The sequence below is a fragment of the Mustela nigripes genome, chromosome X, assembly GCF_022355385.1.
Source record: "Mustela nigripes isolate SB6536 chromosome X, MUSNIG.SB6536, whole genome shotgun sequence".
Lineage (NCBI taxonomy): Eukaryota > Metazoa > Chordata > Mammalia > Carnivora > Mustelidae > Mustela > Mustela nigripes.
This window is the reverse complement of record NC_081575.1, coordinates 57339395-57357670: the sequence shown is the minus strand read 5'-3', so window position 1 is coordinate 57357670 and position 18276 is coordinate 57339395. Positions and strand designations below refer to the sequence as shown.

The window sequence follows — 18276 nt, the reverse complement described above, 5'->3', positions numbered from 1 at the left end:
TTTATTTATTAATTTGACAGAGAGAGAGATCACAAGTAGGCAGAGAGGCAGGCAGAGGGAGAGGGGGAAGCAGGCTCCCCGCCGAGCAGAGAGCACAATGTGGGGCTCGATCCCAGGACCCTGAGATCATGACCTGAGCCAAAGGCAGAGGCTTAACCCATTGAGCCACCCAGGCGCCCCAAGGGCATGCAGTTCTTAATATTCGTAGAGCATGTGATTCTGTCTTAGGGTCATGAGTTTAAGACTCACGCTGGGTGTGGTGCCTCCTTAAAACAAAGACCCTCCCTGGAGTATGAATTATGAGGTGGCTGCAGAGAAAGTCAAGAGATGGATAAAACCTTGTAAATTATAGGCCATGGCAAAACACGCAAGCTTCAAAAGTTCTTTGAAATGGAATTTCAGTAGCCTTTTAAGTAGTTAATGATATATAAATGTTTAAACGTCTAACTGATTACATCGTTGAAAAGAAAAACTGGGTATAGGCAAACAAAATCTGCAAAGCCAAAACAAATGTTTTCAGGCTATGAGCCTATTTTTATTGAAACTTTGTATATAAATTATATACCAGATACCCTACCACCGGGGTCAGGCAGAAAAAAAGCCACCCTGGGAGAGTTTCTGCTTTTTGATGTAGGACTCTACTCAGCTGTGAAGATTATACTCAAGTGATGTGTAATTCCAGTCCCTAGAGAAGCACTAAGTAGCTAGGATAAATAAACCTCAAATGTATTACATATCACAAAATAACAAGAGCTGGGATATAGTATCTAACATTCTTACTGCATAGAAGAAATAACTGAGGCCCACAGAGTTTAAGTTCACATGACCAGTTAATCACAACGTCTAGAAGTCCTGGTAGCTTTCCAGAACATCATATTAATTCCAGTCTGGATGGCAAGCATATTCTCAATCAATTCATATGCTAATTGACTGATTAATAAATAGTGACTATGGCCAAAGTGGGCATGAGCCCCATCCCAAGTAAACTAGACTTCATGGCAGCTAAAATAACTTCCATGTTACATAAGCAGTCAAACATTCACTCTTTCATGAGGGTAGGCAAAGGAATTTTAGCTTCAGGTATCCATAACCACTAATCAGCCAGAAATGAAGAATCAGCTCTTAAAGCATTCCCATGGATGTTCATTATACATTAAAATAGTATTTCAGGGGTGTCTGGGTGGCTCAGTGGGTTAAGCCTCTGCTTTTGGCTCAGGACTCTCTGCTCAGCAGGGAGCCTGCTTCCCCCTCCCACCCCGCCTGCCTCTCTGCCTACTTGTGATATCTCTCTGTCAAATAAATAAATAAAATCTTTTAAAAATAGTATTTCAGCAGACTCCTAAGTAGCTATGAGAGTGAGTTTCCCCAAAAAAGTAAAAAAACTTTTTTTTTTTAATAGAAATACATATGCTTTGCAGCTACCATGCTGGGATGAAAGTACAGCGTATCTGTATGCACCTTTGCAATAGAGTATGTGTATACCAAAAGCAACAGCAGACTGTATACTCTTAATATGATGGTTAACTTGGTTTTCACCACATACTGTGAATGTACCACTGGTCTTCAGAGCATATAATAAAAACACATCTTGGAATTTTTCTCCACCTGAAAGAACACTGGTAGACAGGTCAGTAGACTAAATGTTGTTCCTGGTTCTGCCACGCGCTAAGATAAGCAGCCTTAGCCCAAATAACAAAGTATTCTCCTTCATTGTTCTCACATGACAAGCAGGTTATATTAGATGGATCTTTTTTCTTAAAGATTTTATTTATTTATTTGACAGACAGAGATCACAACAGAGAGGAGGAAGCAGGCTCCCTGCTGAGCAGAGAGCCCGATGCGGAGCTCGATCCTAGGAGCATGGGATCATGAGCTGAGCTGAAGGCAGAGGTTTTAACCCACTGAGCCACCCAGGTGCCCCTAGATGGATCTTTAAGGTTCCCACAAGTCTGTAATTCTATGCTGAACACAGCACAGCATTTTTATTTTAAGTACTTTAGTTTCTGCCATTTAAGATCATCATTATAAACATGGGTCATGATGACATTAGGTTTTTAGAAATGTTCAGAGCTAGGAAACAGCCATCCTCTATTCTAGTTACTGTCACCAAGGAAATAACTATACTCTAGCTACTTTCACCAAACCTAAGAATGTCTTCCAAATGAAGTGTCTGTCCAATGCCTCTTCTTCTCTTAATTAAAATTCACAGATGCCCATCCTTTAAAAATATAATATGTCTTTCAATTTTTGGCAGCATTATCATAAAAAGTTTCCAACACAAAAATGCTTCTAGATTAGAAAAGACTACTTTCCCCAGTGAATAGCTACCACAAAATATTGTTACACTGTGTCCTAACCTTGTCTTTCTCCCCCACTAGATTTTGAGCTTCCTGAATTCAGGTATCATCACATTCATCTCTGCATTCCTAAGGCTTACCATGGTACTGTTTGATTTTATGGGTGTTTATTATTATTATTATTATTATTATTTTAAGATTTTATTTATTTATTTGACAGACAGAGATCACAAGTAGGCAGAGAGGCAGACAGAGAGAGAGGGATGCAGGCTCCCTGCTGAGTGGAGAGCCCGATGCGGGGCTTGATCCCAGGACCCCGAAATCATGACCTGAGCCAAAGGCAGAGGCTTAACCCACTGAGCCACCCAGGTGCCCCATGGGTGTTTATTATTAACATTTTTGTGTCATCTGCAGCCCTCCCCTCTTCCTTTCCTTCACTTTCTTTTGATTCTGCACCATTCCAAAAGCTTTAGACTGGCACCATTCTAGTCTGAAATAAGACAGTAATTCATTTGTTTTTTCCTAAGGTGAATCATCTTCAAAAGAATTTTCTCTATCCTGGTATAATAAAGTTGTGATATATTACATAATCTTCCCATATATACTGTCTTTTCTCTTTATTCATTCATTCAGAAAAAAACAACAATATTCATGGAACACATGCTATGTATTAGGCACTGCACTATGCACTGGGGACACAAAGATAAAATATGGACATGAGGATAACAAATTTTGTCAGATATATCACATCCCTTAATGAAACAAAAAGGTATATAATATGTTATAGGCTGAATTGTTTCCCCTCAAAATTCATGTGCTGAAGTCTCAACCCCCAGTACCTCAGAATGTAGCTATTCAGGAACAGGGCCTTAAGAAAGGTAATTAAGGTAAAATAAGGTTATTAGGATAGACCCTTATCAAATATGACTGCTGTTCTCATAAGAAGGGGAGATTAAGACATAGACACACACAAAAGAAAAAGCATGTGAAAGCATAGAGAGAAGAGAGCCATCTACAAAGAAAGAGGTCTCAGGGGCACCTGGGTGGTTCAGTGGGTTACGCTTTGCCTTTAGCTCAGGTCATGATCCCAGAGTCCTGGGATCGAGCCCCACACTGGGCTCTCTGCTCAGGAGGGAGCCTGCTTCCCCCTCTCTCTCTGCTTGCCTCTGCCTACTTGTGATCTCTCTCTCTCTGTCAAATAAATAAATAAAATCTTAAAAAAAAAAAAAGAGAGACCTCAGAAGAAACCAACTTTACCAACATCTTGATCTTGAACCTCTAGTCTCCAGAATTGTGAGAAAGTAAATTTGTTGTTTAAGTTACTTAGTCTGTGGTACCTAGTTATGGCAGCCCTAGCAAACTTATACATAGTACCTGAATATAGTTGATCTCTATAAAGAAAGTTGCTACTGTGAAATCAAGATCTAATAACTTCAAAATAGGAGCCGCTGTTCTTTACAATGCCATATGACAAATCTATGGCAAGGATAATTGTTAGTGTGTGTATTTTTTTTGAATATCATAGTAATTGTTGATAAATATAAAAATTATGAAGGTTCAATCACAACCAAAATAGTATGCTCTGACCTCTTCAGTCTGTTACCATCTTTTTAATTCAGTGGCCCAACAATGTTGTAACACTAGAAAAATATAGCGATAGAGTACAAAACAAACTGCCAAATACACTACTGTTCCAATCTTTCAACAACTTATTTGAAATCACCTGTTAATGCAAAAGAGAAGCTGAAGACAATCTATTAGGAAATCATACTATATAATGCTATTATGACTACTTCCTGACTATGGAACTAAGCATAGAGGAAATAGAGGAAATAACTGAGGCCCACAGAGTTTACACTCACAAAATAAGGTCAAAATAAAATTAAGAGGGATTGACCTAGACAGTATAATGTTAAGTGAGATAAATCAGTCATAGAAAGACAACTAGCATATGATTTCACTGATATGTGGAATTTAAGAAAAAGAACAAATGAGAAAATGGGGATAAAAGAGAGAGAGAGAGAGAGAGAGAAGCCAAGAAACAAGACTCCTAATTATTGAGAATAAACCAATGGTTATCAGAGGGAAGGTGGTGGGGGATAGGTGAAATAGATGATAGGGCTGGGCGCCTGGGTGGCTCAGTGGGTTAAGCCGCTGCCTTCGGCTCAGGTCATGATCTCAGGGTGCTGGGATCGAGTCCCGCATCGGGCTCTCTGCGCGGCGGGGAGCCTGTTTCTTCCTCTCTCTCTCTCTCTCTGCCTGCCTCTCTGCCTACTTGTGATCTCTCTCTATCAAATAAAAAAATAAATTTTTAAAAAAAAAAAAAAAAAGAAATAGATGATAGGGAAAAAAGAGTGCACTTGTCATGATGAGCACTGGGTGATGCATGGAACTGTTGAATCACTATATTGTACACCTGAAACTAATATAACGCTGTATGTTAACTATACTGGAATTACAATTAAAAATGGAAATAAAGAAGAGAAATTTCTAAAGCATAATTGTTTGGGTTTTATGTAATAATCCATCTGTTCAAATACTTGCTATATTTCTGGGTAGCCAGGTCAGTTTGATTACCCAAAAATTCCAAGAGCACTTGGTTGTGAATTTGGTAAAATGTACATGCAAAGATCTGGGAAAGCAGCTTAATGTACTCTTCTCATGCAGTGAATAATCCAGGGTCACTGAAAACCAAGCTAAGTATCAGCATACCTTGAAAGAGAGCTAACAGTAATAATAATGTAAATGTCAAAACACAACTAGGATAAACAACACACCTCAAATAATGTACATATTGGAAAATAATTATGGAATATTTAGGTTAGGAAAAAAGTATAAATTTGTACCGACTGAAAACCAAACAAGGGAGGCAAGCTAGTTCCCACTTGGCTTGGATTATTCTATTTACTAGGATCAACACTTTGGTTCCATCACCTATAAAATGGCAATAAAACTTACCCTATCTATTTCAGATCAGGGTGACAGAGTCAACTGAGAATTTTGAAAACCACAAAATGTTTATAAAAATGGAGATTATTGAATTATTTAAACTATTTATCTTTGCATCCCTTGTGGTATAGCATAACTATACCTTCTAATGGCTAAGCATCAATATTTAGATGAACAATAATTGTTTATCAGAGAGTTTTGCATATCTATACTACAAGGGTTTGGATGTTTTTTCTTTTGCAGAAATGTTCCCTTTATCACATTATCAGTATTTTTATACTGCATTGTTTTTCTCAAGTTTTTCTTTGAATTCTAGTTAGATCACATATATTGTAATATTGGTTTCAGGAGTAGAATTTAGTGATTCTTCACTTACATATAACACCCAGTGCTCATCACAAGTGGCCTCCTAAATACCCATCACCCATTTAGCCCTTCCCATGCCCACCTGCCTCCATTAACCCTCAGTTTGTTCTCTATAGTTAACAGTCTCTTATGGTGTGCCAAGCTCTATTTTTTTTCTTCCACTTTTATATTCACCTGTTTTGTTTCTTAAATTCCACATATGAGTGAAAGCATATGGTATTTATCTTTCTCTGTTTTTGCTTAGAATAATACACACTACTACCATCCACATCATTGCAAATGGCAAGCTTCATTTTATAGTTGAGTAATCTTCTCTTGTATACATGTACAACATCTTCTTTATTCATTTATCAGTGAAGGAAACAGGTTCTTTCCACAATTTGCTTATTGTTGATAATGCTGCTATAAACATCGGGGTATATGTGCCCCATCAAATCAGCATTTTTGTATATTTTGCATAAATACTTAATGGTGTAATTGCTGGGTCATATAGCAGTTATTATATATATATATATATATGTCATATGGCAGTTATATTTTATATTATATATATTGTGTATATATATCCCAGAGTGGCTGCAGCAGTTTGCATTTCCACTAACAGTATAAGAGGGTTTCACGTTGCATTTTCACCAACACTTGTTGTTATATATATAAATATATAACACTTGTTATATATTATATATATGTGTGTAATATGGCAGTTATATTTTATATTATATATATTGTATACATATATATTATTGTATATATTGTATATATATATTGTATACATATATATATCTCCATATCCCAGAGTGGCTGCATCAGTTTGCATTCCCACTAACAGTACAAGACAGTTTTGCTTTCTCTGCATTTTCAACAACACTTGTTTCCTGTGTTGATTTTAGCCATTCTGACAGGTGTGAGGTGGTATCTCATTGTAGTTTTGATTTGTCTTTCCCTGATGAGCAACTTTTCCTGCGTCTATTAGACATCTGATATCTTCTTTGGAATACAGTCTTTTCATGTCTTCTGCCCACTTCTTAACCAGATTATTCACTTTTTAGGTGTTGAGTTTGATAATTTCTTTATAGATTTTTGGATAATAACCCTTTAAGATATGTAATTTGCAAATATCTTCTCCCATTCTGCAGCATGCCTTTTAGTTTTCTTCACTGTGCAGTCGTTTTATCCTGATGATTTCCCAATAGTTTTTACTTTTGTTTTCCTTGACTTGAGAAATATCCAGTATGAAGTTGATATATACAATGTCAAAGAGGTTACTGCCTGTGTTCTTCTTCAGGATTTTTAAGGTATCCTGTCTCACATTTAGGTCTTTCATCTTTCATAAATTTTGAATTTGTTTTTGTGTATGGTGTAAAAAAGTGGCATAGTTTCATTCTTCTGAATGTGACTGTCCAGTTTTCCCAACACAATTTGTTGGAAAAGACTGTCATTTTTCCACTGGATAGTCTTTCCTTCTTTGTTGAAGACTAATTGACCATGCAGTTGTGGGTCAACTTCTGGGTTTTCTGTTCTGTTCCACTGATCTATTTGTTTTTGTCCCAGTACCATGGTCTTGATGACTATAGCTTTGTAATATAGCTTAAAGTCAGGCATTGTGATGCCCCCAGCTTTGGTTTTCTTTTTGAACATTCCTCTGGCTATTTAGGCTCTTTTCTTGTTCTGTACAAATTTCAGGATTCTTTGTCCTAGCTCTGTTAAAAATACTGGTGGGATTTAATAGGGACTGCATTAAATGTGTAGATTGCATTGGGTAGTATAGACATTTTCAATGTTTGTTCTTCCAATGAATGAGCATGAAATGTCTTTCCATTTCTTTGTGTCATCTTCAATTTCTTTCAGCGTTTCATGGTTTTCAAAGTAACTTTCTTTTACCTCTTTGATTAGGCTTATTCTGTGGTATCTTATGTTTTTAGTGCAATTATAAATTGGATCAATTCCTTGATTTCTCTTTCTGCTTCTTCATTTTTGGTGTATAGAAATGCAAATGTACTTGATTTTGTATCCTGTGCCTTGGATGAATTCATATATCAGTTCTACCAACTTTTTTTTTCATGTATTTATTTTCAGCATAACAGTATCATTATTTTTTCACCACACCCAGTGCTCCATGCAATCCGTGCCCTCTATAATACCCACAACCTGATACCCTGACCTCCAACCCCCCCGCCACTTCAAACCCCTCAGATTGTTTTTCAGGGTCCATAGTCTCTCATGATTCAACTCCCCTTCCAATTTACCCCAACCCCCTTCTCTCTAACTCCCCATGTCCTCCATGCTTTTTGTTATGCTCCACAAATAAGTGAAACCATATGATAACTGACTCTCTCTGCTTCACTTATTTCACTCAGCATAATCTCTTCCAGTCCCGTCCATGTTGCTACAAAAGTTGGGTATTCATCCTTTCTGATGGAGGCATAATACTCCATAGTGTATATAGACCACATCTTCCTTATCCATTCATCCGTTGAAGGGCATCTTGGTTCTTTCCACAGTTTGGCGACCGTGGCCATTGCTGCTATAAACATTGGGGTACAGATGGCCCTTCTTTTCACTACATCTGTATCTTTGGGGTAAATACCCAGGAGTGCAATGGCAGGGTCATAGGGAAGTTCTATTTTTAATTTCTTGAGGAATCTCCACACTGTTCTCCAAAGAGGCTGCACCAATTTGCATTCCCACCAACAGTGGAAGAGGGTTCCCCTTTCTCCACATCCTCTCCAACACATGTCGTTTCCTGTCTTGCTAATTTTGGCCATTCTAACTGGTGTGAGGTGATATCTTTGATGGAATCTTGCAGATTTTCTACAGAATGTATCATGTTGCTGCAAAGAATGGAAGTTTTACTTCTTCCTTGCTGACTTGGATGACCTTTATTTCTTTTTGTTGTCTGACTGCTGAGGCTAGGACATTCAGTAATATGTTAAATAACAATGGTGAGAGTAGGCATCCCAGCGTTTTTCCTGACCATAGTGGAAATGCTGTTTTGTCCCCACTGAGAATGATATAACTTGTGTGTCTTTAATATATGGCCTTTAGGACATTGAAGTATATTACCTATTCCCCTATTTTGTTGAAGTTTTGTTTTTTTAATAAATAATGGATGCTGCATTTTATCAAATGCTTTTATCTATTGAGAGGATCACAGGTTTCTTTTATTAATGTGGTGTATCACACTGATTGATTGGTGAATACTGAACCACCTTGTAGCCAGAAATAGATACCACTTGATATCAGTGAATAATTCTTTTAATGTATTTTTGGATTCAATTTATGAGTAACTTGTTCAGAATTTTTGCATTCATGTACATCAGGGATATTGGCTTATAAATGTTTTTAGTGGGACCTTTGCCTAGTTTTGGAATCAAGGTAATGCTGGTCTCATAAAAAGAGTTTGGAAGTTACCCTTCCATTTCTTTTTTTTTTTTTTTTTTTGAATAGCTGGAGAAGAATAGGTATTAATTCTTCAAATGTTTGGTAGAATATCCCTGGGAAGCTGACTGGCTCTGGACTTTTTTTTTTGTTGTGAGATTTTTGATTAATGATTGAATTTCTTTGCTGGGTATAGGCCTGTTCAAATTTTCTATTTCTTAGGTGTCAGTGTTTTTCAGCATGGGTAGCTTATTTATTTCTGGGAATTTATCCATTTGCTTCATAATATTAATAATATTTGCTTATAATTGTTTATATTTTGGTGGTGTTGGTTGTGATCTTTCCTCTCTCATTCATGATTCATTTATTTGGGTATGTTTTCTTTCTTTTTGTTAAGTTTTTCCTAGGGGTTTATCAATTTTATTAACTCTTTCAAAGAATCAGCTCCGAGCTAGATTGATCTGTGCCATTTTGTTGTTGTTGTTCCTATATCATTTAATTTTGCTCTAATCTTTATTATTTCACTTTATTATTTCACTTTAGGCTTATCTTTGCTCTTCCTTTTCTATCTCCTTTAGGTGTAAGGTTAGATTGTGGTTGTGGTAAGGTTAGATTGAGACTTTTCTTGCTCCTTGAGTTATACCTACATTCCTATATACTACCTTCTTATGACTGCTATTGCTACGTCCCAAAGGTATTGGATCATTATGTTTTCATTTTCATTTGCTTCCACATACTTCTTTACATCTATTTTAATGTTCTGGCTAACCCACTCATTTTGTTTTCCAATCCATTCCCTTTTTAGTAGGATGTTTTTCAATCTCCATGTATTTGTGTTCTTTCCAAATTTTTTCCAGTTTGACCAGAAAAGTTCTAGTTGACTTCTAGTTTCATAGCATTGTGGTCAGAAAATATACATGGTATGATCTCAATCTTTTTCTACTTGTTTAGGCTTGATTTGTGACCCAGTACGTGATCTTTTCCAGAGAATGTTTCCTGTGCACATGAAAAGAAGGTGCATTCTGCTGTTTTAGGATGAAATGTTTTGTATATATCAGTTATGTCCATGTGGTCCAGCATGTCATTCAAAGCCACTGTTTCCTGTTGATTTTCTGCTTAGATGAACTGTCCATTGAAGTAAGTGGGGTGTTGAAGTTCCCACTATTATTGTGTTATTGTCAATGAGTTTCCTTGTTATTATTTGATTTACATATTTCAGTGCTCTGAATTTGGGGGCATAAATAATTACAACTATTAGATCTTGTTAGATAGACCCCTTTATTATGATACAGTGCCCTTCTTCATCTCTTGTTTCAGTCTTTGGTTTAAAATCTAGTTTGTCTGAAAGACGTATGGTCATTTTTGCTTTCTTTTGATATTCTTTATCATGATAAATGGTTCTCCATCCCCTCACTTTCAATCTGCAGGTGTCCTTCGGTCTAAAATGAGTCTCTTTGAGGCAGTTTATAGATGGGTCTTCTTTTTTTGTTTTGCTTTAGTTTTGTTTTTGTTTTTAAGATTATTTATTTATTTATTTGACAGAGAGAAATCACAAGTAGATGGAGAGGCAGGCAGAAAGAGACAGAGGGAAGCAGGTTCCCCGCTGAGCAGAGCCCGATGCGGGACTCGATCCCAGCACCCTGAGATCATGACCCCAGCCGAAGGCAGTGGCTCAACCCACTGAGCCACCCAGGCGCCCCTGTTTTTGTTTTTTATCCAATCTGACACCCTATAGCTTTTGACTGGAGAATTTAGTTCATTTACATTGAGAGTGATTATTAATAGGAATTTAGTGCCATTTTATTACCTTCAAAGTTGGCTGTTTCTGGAAATTTTTTCTGTTCCTTTCTATTATTTGTTGCTTTTGGTCTTACTTTCCCACTCAAAGAGTTCCCTTTAATATCTCTTGTAGGGCTTATTTAGTGGTCATGGACTCCTTTAGTTTTTCTCTTGGAAGCTGTATCTCCTTCCATTCTAAATGACAGCCTTGCTGGATAAAGTATTCTTGGCTGCATTTCCCCCCCCCCCCATTCAACATGTTGAAAATATCATGCCACTCTCTTCTGGCCTGCCATGTTTCTGTGGAGAGACCTGCTGCAAGCCTTATTTGGCTTGGCTTGTAAGTTAGGGACTTCTTTTTTTGTTTTGTTCCTTTCAGGATTTTACTTTAATCACTATATTTTGCAAATTTAACTATGATGTATCTTGGTGTTAGCATGCTTTGTTGATTTTGATGGGAGTTCCCTGTGCCTCCTGGATTTGGATATCTCTTTCCTTCCCAAGATTAGGGAAGTTTTCAACTATAATTTCCTGAAATAAACCTTCTGCTCATTTTTTACTCTCTTCATCTTCTGGAACTCCTATGATATGGATTTTATTATGCTTCATATAGTTGCTGAATTCCCTAAGTGTACACTAGTGAGCCAATATTTTTCTTTCCCTCCTCTCACCTTTATTATTTCACATCTTGGCTATAGCATTTTTATTTTGGCTGGACTAGATTTTAATCTTTTGTCCCTGTGGTGAGGGACTCCTGGCATTGTCTATGTTTTTCTCTAGCCCAGATAGTATCATTGTTTTAAATTATGATTCAGGCATATTACTTATAACTGTTTTGATGGAATCCCTATCCTTGACTTCTTGTTCTTTCTTCTGAGATAAATGCCTCCATTTTGACATTTTGTGTAGCTCTCTGTCTTCTCTGTGCTAGGAAAGTCTGTTATGTTTCCTACTCCTGAGAGTAATGGCTATATTAAGAAGAGGTCCTATACTGTCCAGGACCTGGTGCTTCAGGAATTGTTTCCGATGTATGCTGTGTGCACACTGCTCTTGTTCTTTGGCTGCTCTTTCCCTTAGGTCAATACCCTGCAGACTTTCTCTTTGTCTGCAGTGGGGAGTGCTTGGATATTGCCCACTGTGTAGCAAGTTTTAACTAGGTGTGTTTTAGTCTGCTTTTTAAAAGAAGCTAGATCCTATTTCCCCTAGAGCTACAGCTTTTCAGCCCTCTGTGGTCAGCAGATAGTACAATTGGGTGGTTTGTGCTGGTCCTCTGGGGGAGGGGTCTGCTGATGCTCAGACATCAGGCACATCTCAGGCACACTTGCCCCAGTGTAACAAAACAAAACAAAACAAAACAAAAAGTACCTTTAGAGTACAGGGGAATGGAGCTTGGGGTAAGAGGTGCAAGTTTCCACCCTGGGTGCTGGGCTGCTCACTGAAGTCCACCCTTGCTGGTGGGCAGGGGTAAAAATGGCATCAAGTGGTTCTCTCACCCCTAAAGAGGGGATTTCATGCCTTGCCTATTCAGGAAGCCCTCTCAGAAGAGCAAACAATCTCTCCTACTTTGTCCCAGGCATCCCTCAGATCCCTGTCTTTACCCTATCTGTGTCTGAGCCTTTTGCCCACCAGGTAGCGCAATGCTCTTGTGTTTTTATCTCCGGCATGCCAGCTGGGTTTCAAAACTCCAAATTTTAAGGACCTGGCACTTCATGGACCCATGCTGATCCTCTGGGGGAGGGTTTCACTGAGCTGTGGTTGGTGGTGTTGTTTTTTTCCCCCCAAAAGATCAGTCACAGGAACATGTAGGGGCTTAGAATTTATGGAAAACCACAGCATAAAGCCAGCATCCAGGTTAGCTGCCCTCAGTAGGTGCATCTATTCCTACACTAATGACAGGCTAGCTCAATGTTGCCCACTGGCTCTTTTGTCCCTGAAAAGGCAGTGCCACTTCTCCCAAATGCACTCAAGAATGGGAATTGTCCCTCCCACTGTGACTCAGGGGATCCTCAGACCACACTGTCCACTCCTGGCCCTCTCCCCTCCTTCTCCACAGGAGCACCTCTATGCCAAATAGGCTCCACACTGGCAATGGCACAGACTTATAAAGCATCAGAACTTGAGCTCCACTGCTTGTAAAAATTTGCCATAATCAGCCTCTATTGTTTTCCCAGAACATCAGCTGTTTGGGGAGTGTTTTTTGTGAAATGCCCTGTCCCCATTGTTTCTCTCTCTCTCCCCCACCTCACTCTTTCTCTCTCCTCTCTTCCCTCTGTAGCACCATGATTCTTTTCTCCCCCAAATCACACCTCCACATTTCACACCCTCCATAATATGGCCTCTTTTCTCCCTCTAGTTGTGCAGATTATTCTCTCAGTCCTCAGATTGATTTCCTGGGTGTTCCGAATGATTTGCTATTTATCTAGCTGTGTTTAATGGATGAGGCAAGCATAGGGTCCCCCTATTACTTTGCAACCTTCACCTTCACTTCCAAGTGTTCAATTTTTTTTTAATGCTAAAGGAATAAAAAGGAGAAGTAAGGACCAACTTTGCAAGGGAAGAAAAACATTGAAGTGCAGCAAGGAAAAATGCCGAGATGGAAAGAGAAGTAAAGGAAGGAAAAAATCCACCCTATAAGAAGCAGGTCCCCCGACTTAAGGAGCTTCTTACTTATAGCTATACGTAAGTTTAAATAAAACACTTGTAAAAGAATATTTCTTAAAGGATTCTTAAGACAGACACATGTCAAGAATAATTTCAAAAATTAGAAACATAGGGAGTCAAAATATCAGGAAATCATTTTTTATGTACATTTTCAGTTAAATGTAATGTAATTTTCAGTTACCTTTATATTTCTGGGTAATAAAAAAATATATATCAATTTAGAGACTAAACATACTGCTGATGTTGTACTACTGTAGTGAACAAAAATCTAATGGTTAAGTGATTCTTCTTTTGAAATTCCAAAAACTTTAGTAGCATTAATAATATGTATTTTCTTTGAGGTAGTATTAACCACTGCGTACAAACTTTAAAAGTAAATATGAATTGATCATAAACTAGCAAATACAAGACATCCCTACTTGTTTTGACACCATAAAATAATTAATTCATGTCAGTAACCTATTAAAGAAGAAGCATAACATTTGTTTTTCTAACCTGGACACTGTTGGGAGAAATAGGGAACTAAGTGGTGAAATATGATATACCTTTTATCTCTGACCTGTTACTTAATGCTTACCAAATAGTAACACTGTTTTGAGAAACAGAAAAATTCATTAATACTAATCTGAACATATTAAAATTATACTAACTATAATTTAGTTTTACTAATATATGCTACATATATATAGATATGTGTAGATATAGATTTCTGGAGAATGGGAAGAAATTTACTTAATTCTGCCTATTTTAACTGATGAAAAGTGATCAGATGACCATGAAAATCCAAAGCTACGATAACTGAGATGAAGTGGATTAGCTGTCTAAATCAATCAATAACAAAACAGCATCAGGCAACATAGGCAATTCTTAAGTTCAGATTTAAATACTGCTTAAAGAATCTATGCATCACAGAGCAATCTCTACAATTCTCCACTATTAAAAAGAAAAAAAAAGCAAACCACAAAAAACACACATCTCCCAGCATCACACTGGAATAAGTAACCATATTCCTAAAAATCCTATAAATGAAAAACATTAAACAAAGAGATAAATTTATGTTTAGTGTTTCTTATCACTTATAATTTAACTGACATCAAATGAGTACCTAAACCATCACACAGCAAATGTACTTTGTTTTAAGTTCATATAACTCAGGCTATAAACTAAATCACATCCTGGAGCACCTGGGTGGCTCAGTCAGTTAAGCGTCTGTCTTTGGCTCAGGTCATGATACTGGGGTCCTCGGATCGAGCCCCACATCAGGCTCCCTGCTCACCAAGGAGCCTGCTTCTCCTTTCCTTCTGCTTGCTATTCCCCCTGCTTCTGTGCTCTCTGCCAACTCAAATAAATAAATAAAAATATATAAAAAAACTAAAATCTTTAGAAGTGATTCTAGGTCCCTGACTCACCAAATCTTCAGATTTCCCTTTCTAACCACTGAAGGTGAGTAATTTAGATCACATTAGCATCATCACTGTATATTTTTACTGTCTTTCCATTAAAAGTATATTTCCTGATTTTTTTTAAACTGGGAAGGTAAATATTTGACAATAACCCTCTATATATATCTATGTGTTTATGTTGGCTACACATGAACATATGTGCACATGCACACACATACATTTTTCTGCCCCCTGTGGTATGGGGCATAGTATTTCTCTATCAATTTATTAATTCTCAAATATACCATTCCCCACTGTTTTTGTATTTTCCTACACCTTATCTTTTATAAACTACTAATGTAAATACTATGCCTCTTAGTACATATGATCTGTAGAGAAAACTTTAGATGATTTTGATAGAAGCTTACATTTAAATTCATAATTAACACAAGTTATTTATATTAAGTAAATTACAAAAGAAATAATGACATTTTATCTATTAACCAGAACTAAGGTTACTGTTACATCATGACAACCTGCAGAGGTAGTGCATTTTTACAAAGAATATTTCAAAGAATCTTGGACAAACCCAATTTAAATAACTCTGCTGGTCCTATCTGAAAAAATCATCTTTTAAACCAGTTTCGGGGGGAAAAAAAGGACATCAAAGTTGATTTTATCCATAACTAAATAAGAGGAAGATTATGTTTTTCTTATTTTCCACTTCTTTTTTGTCTACACAATACACAAATGACTTAATATGATGCACACTGGGTCATAAGTCTCACTTCTGCTACTTGTTAACTTGACAAACAAATATATATCATAACCTCTCCAGGTCTCAATAGATTTACCTATACAATGGGATTATTAAAAAATATTGTCTCTGAGGCTCCTTCCAGCTTAAACAATCTAGAATTCCAGGAAAATATTATTGAAATAATAATAATAAAATAACAAAATAAACGTGGATGTACAACTTAGACCTTCTTATAATCTTAAGAACACTCTTCTATAAAACTAGAACTTGTAGGACAAGGGACTAGTACATAGGCCTGGCATAGAATGGCCCAGTAGTCAAATGGTTTTTAAAACTAGTTAGAAGGGCCCCTGGGTGGCTCAGTCAGTTAAGCATCTGCTTTTAGTGCAGGTTTTGATCCCAGATTCCTGGTATCAAGTCTTGCATCAGGCTCCCTACTCATTGGGGAGCCTGCTTTTTTCTCCCTCACTCTCTCTCTCTGTCAAACAAATAAAAAAATCTTTAAAATAAAATAAAGTAAAATAAAACTAGTTAGAAAATTCTGAAATAATTTAGATGTAATATTTTTTCAAAGCCAGGAAATGCATTTTAAATGGCCTCAGGTCAAATATTTCTGCACTAGATCTCTTTTCTAACCTAAAGTTGAAGGTAATCTTATTTAGAGAGGATTCTGTATTTAAGTAACGCAGTTACTCATATACTAGCAAGTAAAAATTTCATTCATTATTACACTTAAGATGGGCGAATTTCATGGCATATAGATTATACATCAATAAAGTTTAAAAGATTTAAAATTTTCATATAAATGTTTCTGACAAAAAACTGTATTTTAAACTATTGTTTTATTAGTAATTGAATTTGCTTATTATTAACTTACCTAAATTTCTTTAATTGACAAATGATTTTCTCCTTAAGTAACAGATGATTATTCTCTTTCCTTATATCTTAAAAATGCAGCACAGTCTGTTAATGAAAGTACTTACTTGGCAAGAATCTGCTTCTTCTTCCATCGGCTCATCAACAATCTGTACACCATCCACCTGAAAAATATTGTTCAAAAACTGAAGTTCGGGATTACTATAACAAGGGTAAGAACTAGGAATAATAGAAGCCCAGGCATTTCCCATCATGATTTAGCAAGATCTACAGTTACTGAAACACAAAATGTCAGACAACACATAGAAGGTACTTAGAAAAGGAATATTATTAATATGGTTTCCAGATTGTTCTTGAGAATCCTTAACTTTCAGAACTGTATTTTCATCTCATATTATTTAGAGCTTTGCTATGATTTATTAACATACAGTAAACATATGACCTTTATGCTTGACCTATGTCCCCAGCCAAACACCAAAAAAAAAAAAAAAGCTCAATTAAAAATGGGCAGAACTATGGGAGGACTCTGAAAATTAAATAAGAGCAAGCAGATTAGGGAGGGAGGACAAAGTTCAAAGAATAACCAGCACTATGGTGAGTTTCCTGGGTTTATTTCAAAACGTTAGCTCTTGACATTGACCCAAGAAGAGACTGACTGATTCATGGAACTCCACAGTGGGTATGAAAAATATTTCCAAGAAAAACCTCATTTCTGGAAAAAGGAACAGTAAAAGAAAAATTTTAAGCTGGTGAACATAAGAATTAAAGGGTTTTTTCCCCAATTTTTTTTTTCTCTTTTGACTCCTAGTCCTGCTCCAAGGCAAGCCCCAATCAAGAGAAAATGTATCTGATCAAAGAGACCAAAGTGCTCTCCTTCACTTCATCCCAAGGGCAGCCCTAACAGTACAAACCTCTGTGACATCATGAAAGACTAAAACTCTGAGAGAAACTCCGTTCTGGTTGGAAGAATCAGGATAAAGAACCTATGGGAATTGGAGAATCCACAGAATACATCATGGAAAAGATACAACGGGAAAAGGAGATCCCCTAATTCTGCATCTTAACAGACACAATTCCTGGTCTCAACCACAAACTGCATGTGTGTGGAACAGAATCAAAGAAGCCTATCAAAGGGCTTGAAAAATGAACTGCAACATAAACGACTGATCAAGCCTAAAACTAACTACTAAATTAGGACATGGAGAGTTCTGACCCAAATTATCTGAAGACATAATTAATGCTGGAACTGTCACACAGATAGGGTGAGAGAACTTGAATCTAATCAGGCAGATTGTATACTTAAACTGTCAAAATTAATGGGCATCAATTCCAGGATAACTCTGATGTTGAAATACCTGACAAAGATCATGCAGCTATTATAACTATGCTCTTTGGTTAAAATAAACATTTCAGAGGCACCTGGGTGGCTCAGTCATTAAAGCGTCTGGCTTCAGCTCAGGTCTTGATCCCAGGGTCCTGGGATGGAGCCCTGTATCGAGCTCCCTACTGAGCAGGAAGCCTGCTTCTCCCTCTCCCACTCCCCCTGCTTGTGTTCCCTCTCTCGCTCTCTCTTTCTCTGTCAAATAAATAAATAAATAATCTTGAAAAAAAAAAAAGAAAAAAAAGAAAAGCAAATGAACAGAGCCTCAGAGACATGTGGAATGTGAGATCTAAAATCCACATCATTAACATCCCAGAAAAAAAGAGATACAGAATTACTTAAATAATGACAAATCTATTAATATAAATTTTTAAAAGAAAATAATCTATTGAGACAAAAAGTAAACTAGTTGTTGCTTAGGGGTATGGGATAAGGAAATGGGGGTAA

At 36.9% G+C, this 18276-nt stretch overlaps 1 protein-coding gene across 2 annotated transcripts in view; it reads right to left on the bottom strand.

Annotated features, from left to right (window-relative positions):
* RPS6KA6 (ribosomal protein S6 kinase A6) overlaps positions 1-16608 on the bottom strand; it is a 136460-nt gene extending 119852 nt beyond the window's left edge. For both annotated transcript variants that reach the window (XM_059385145.1, XM_059385146.1), the window contains exon 1: positions 16556-16608. In XM_059385145.1, the coding sequence (XP_059241128.1) occupies positions 16556-16582 (27 nt within the window). In that variant the 5' untranslated portion in view covers positions 16583-16608. The remainder of the gene's footprint in view (positions 1-16555) is intronic.
* Between the last annotated feature and the right edge of the window lie 1668 nt (positions 16609-18276).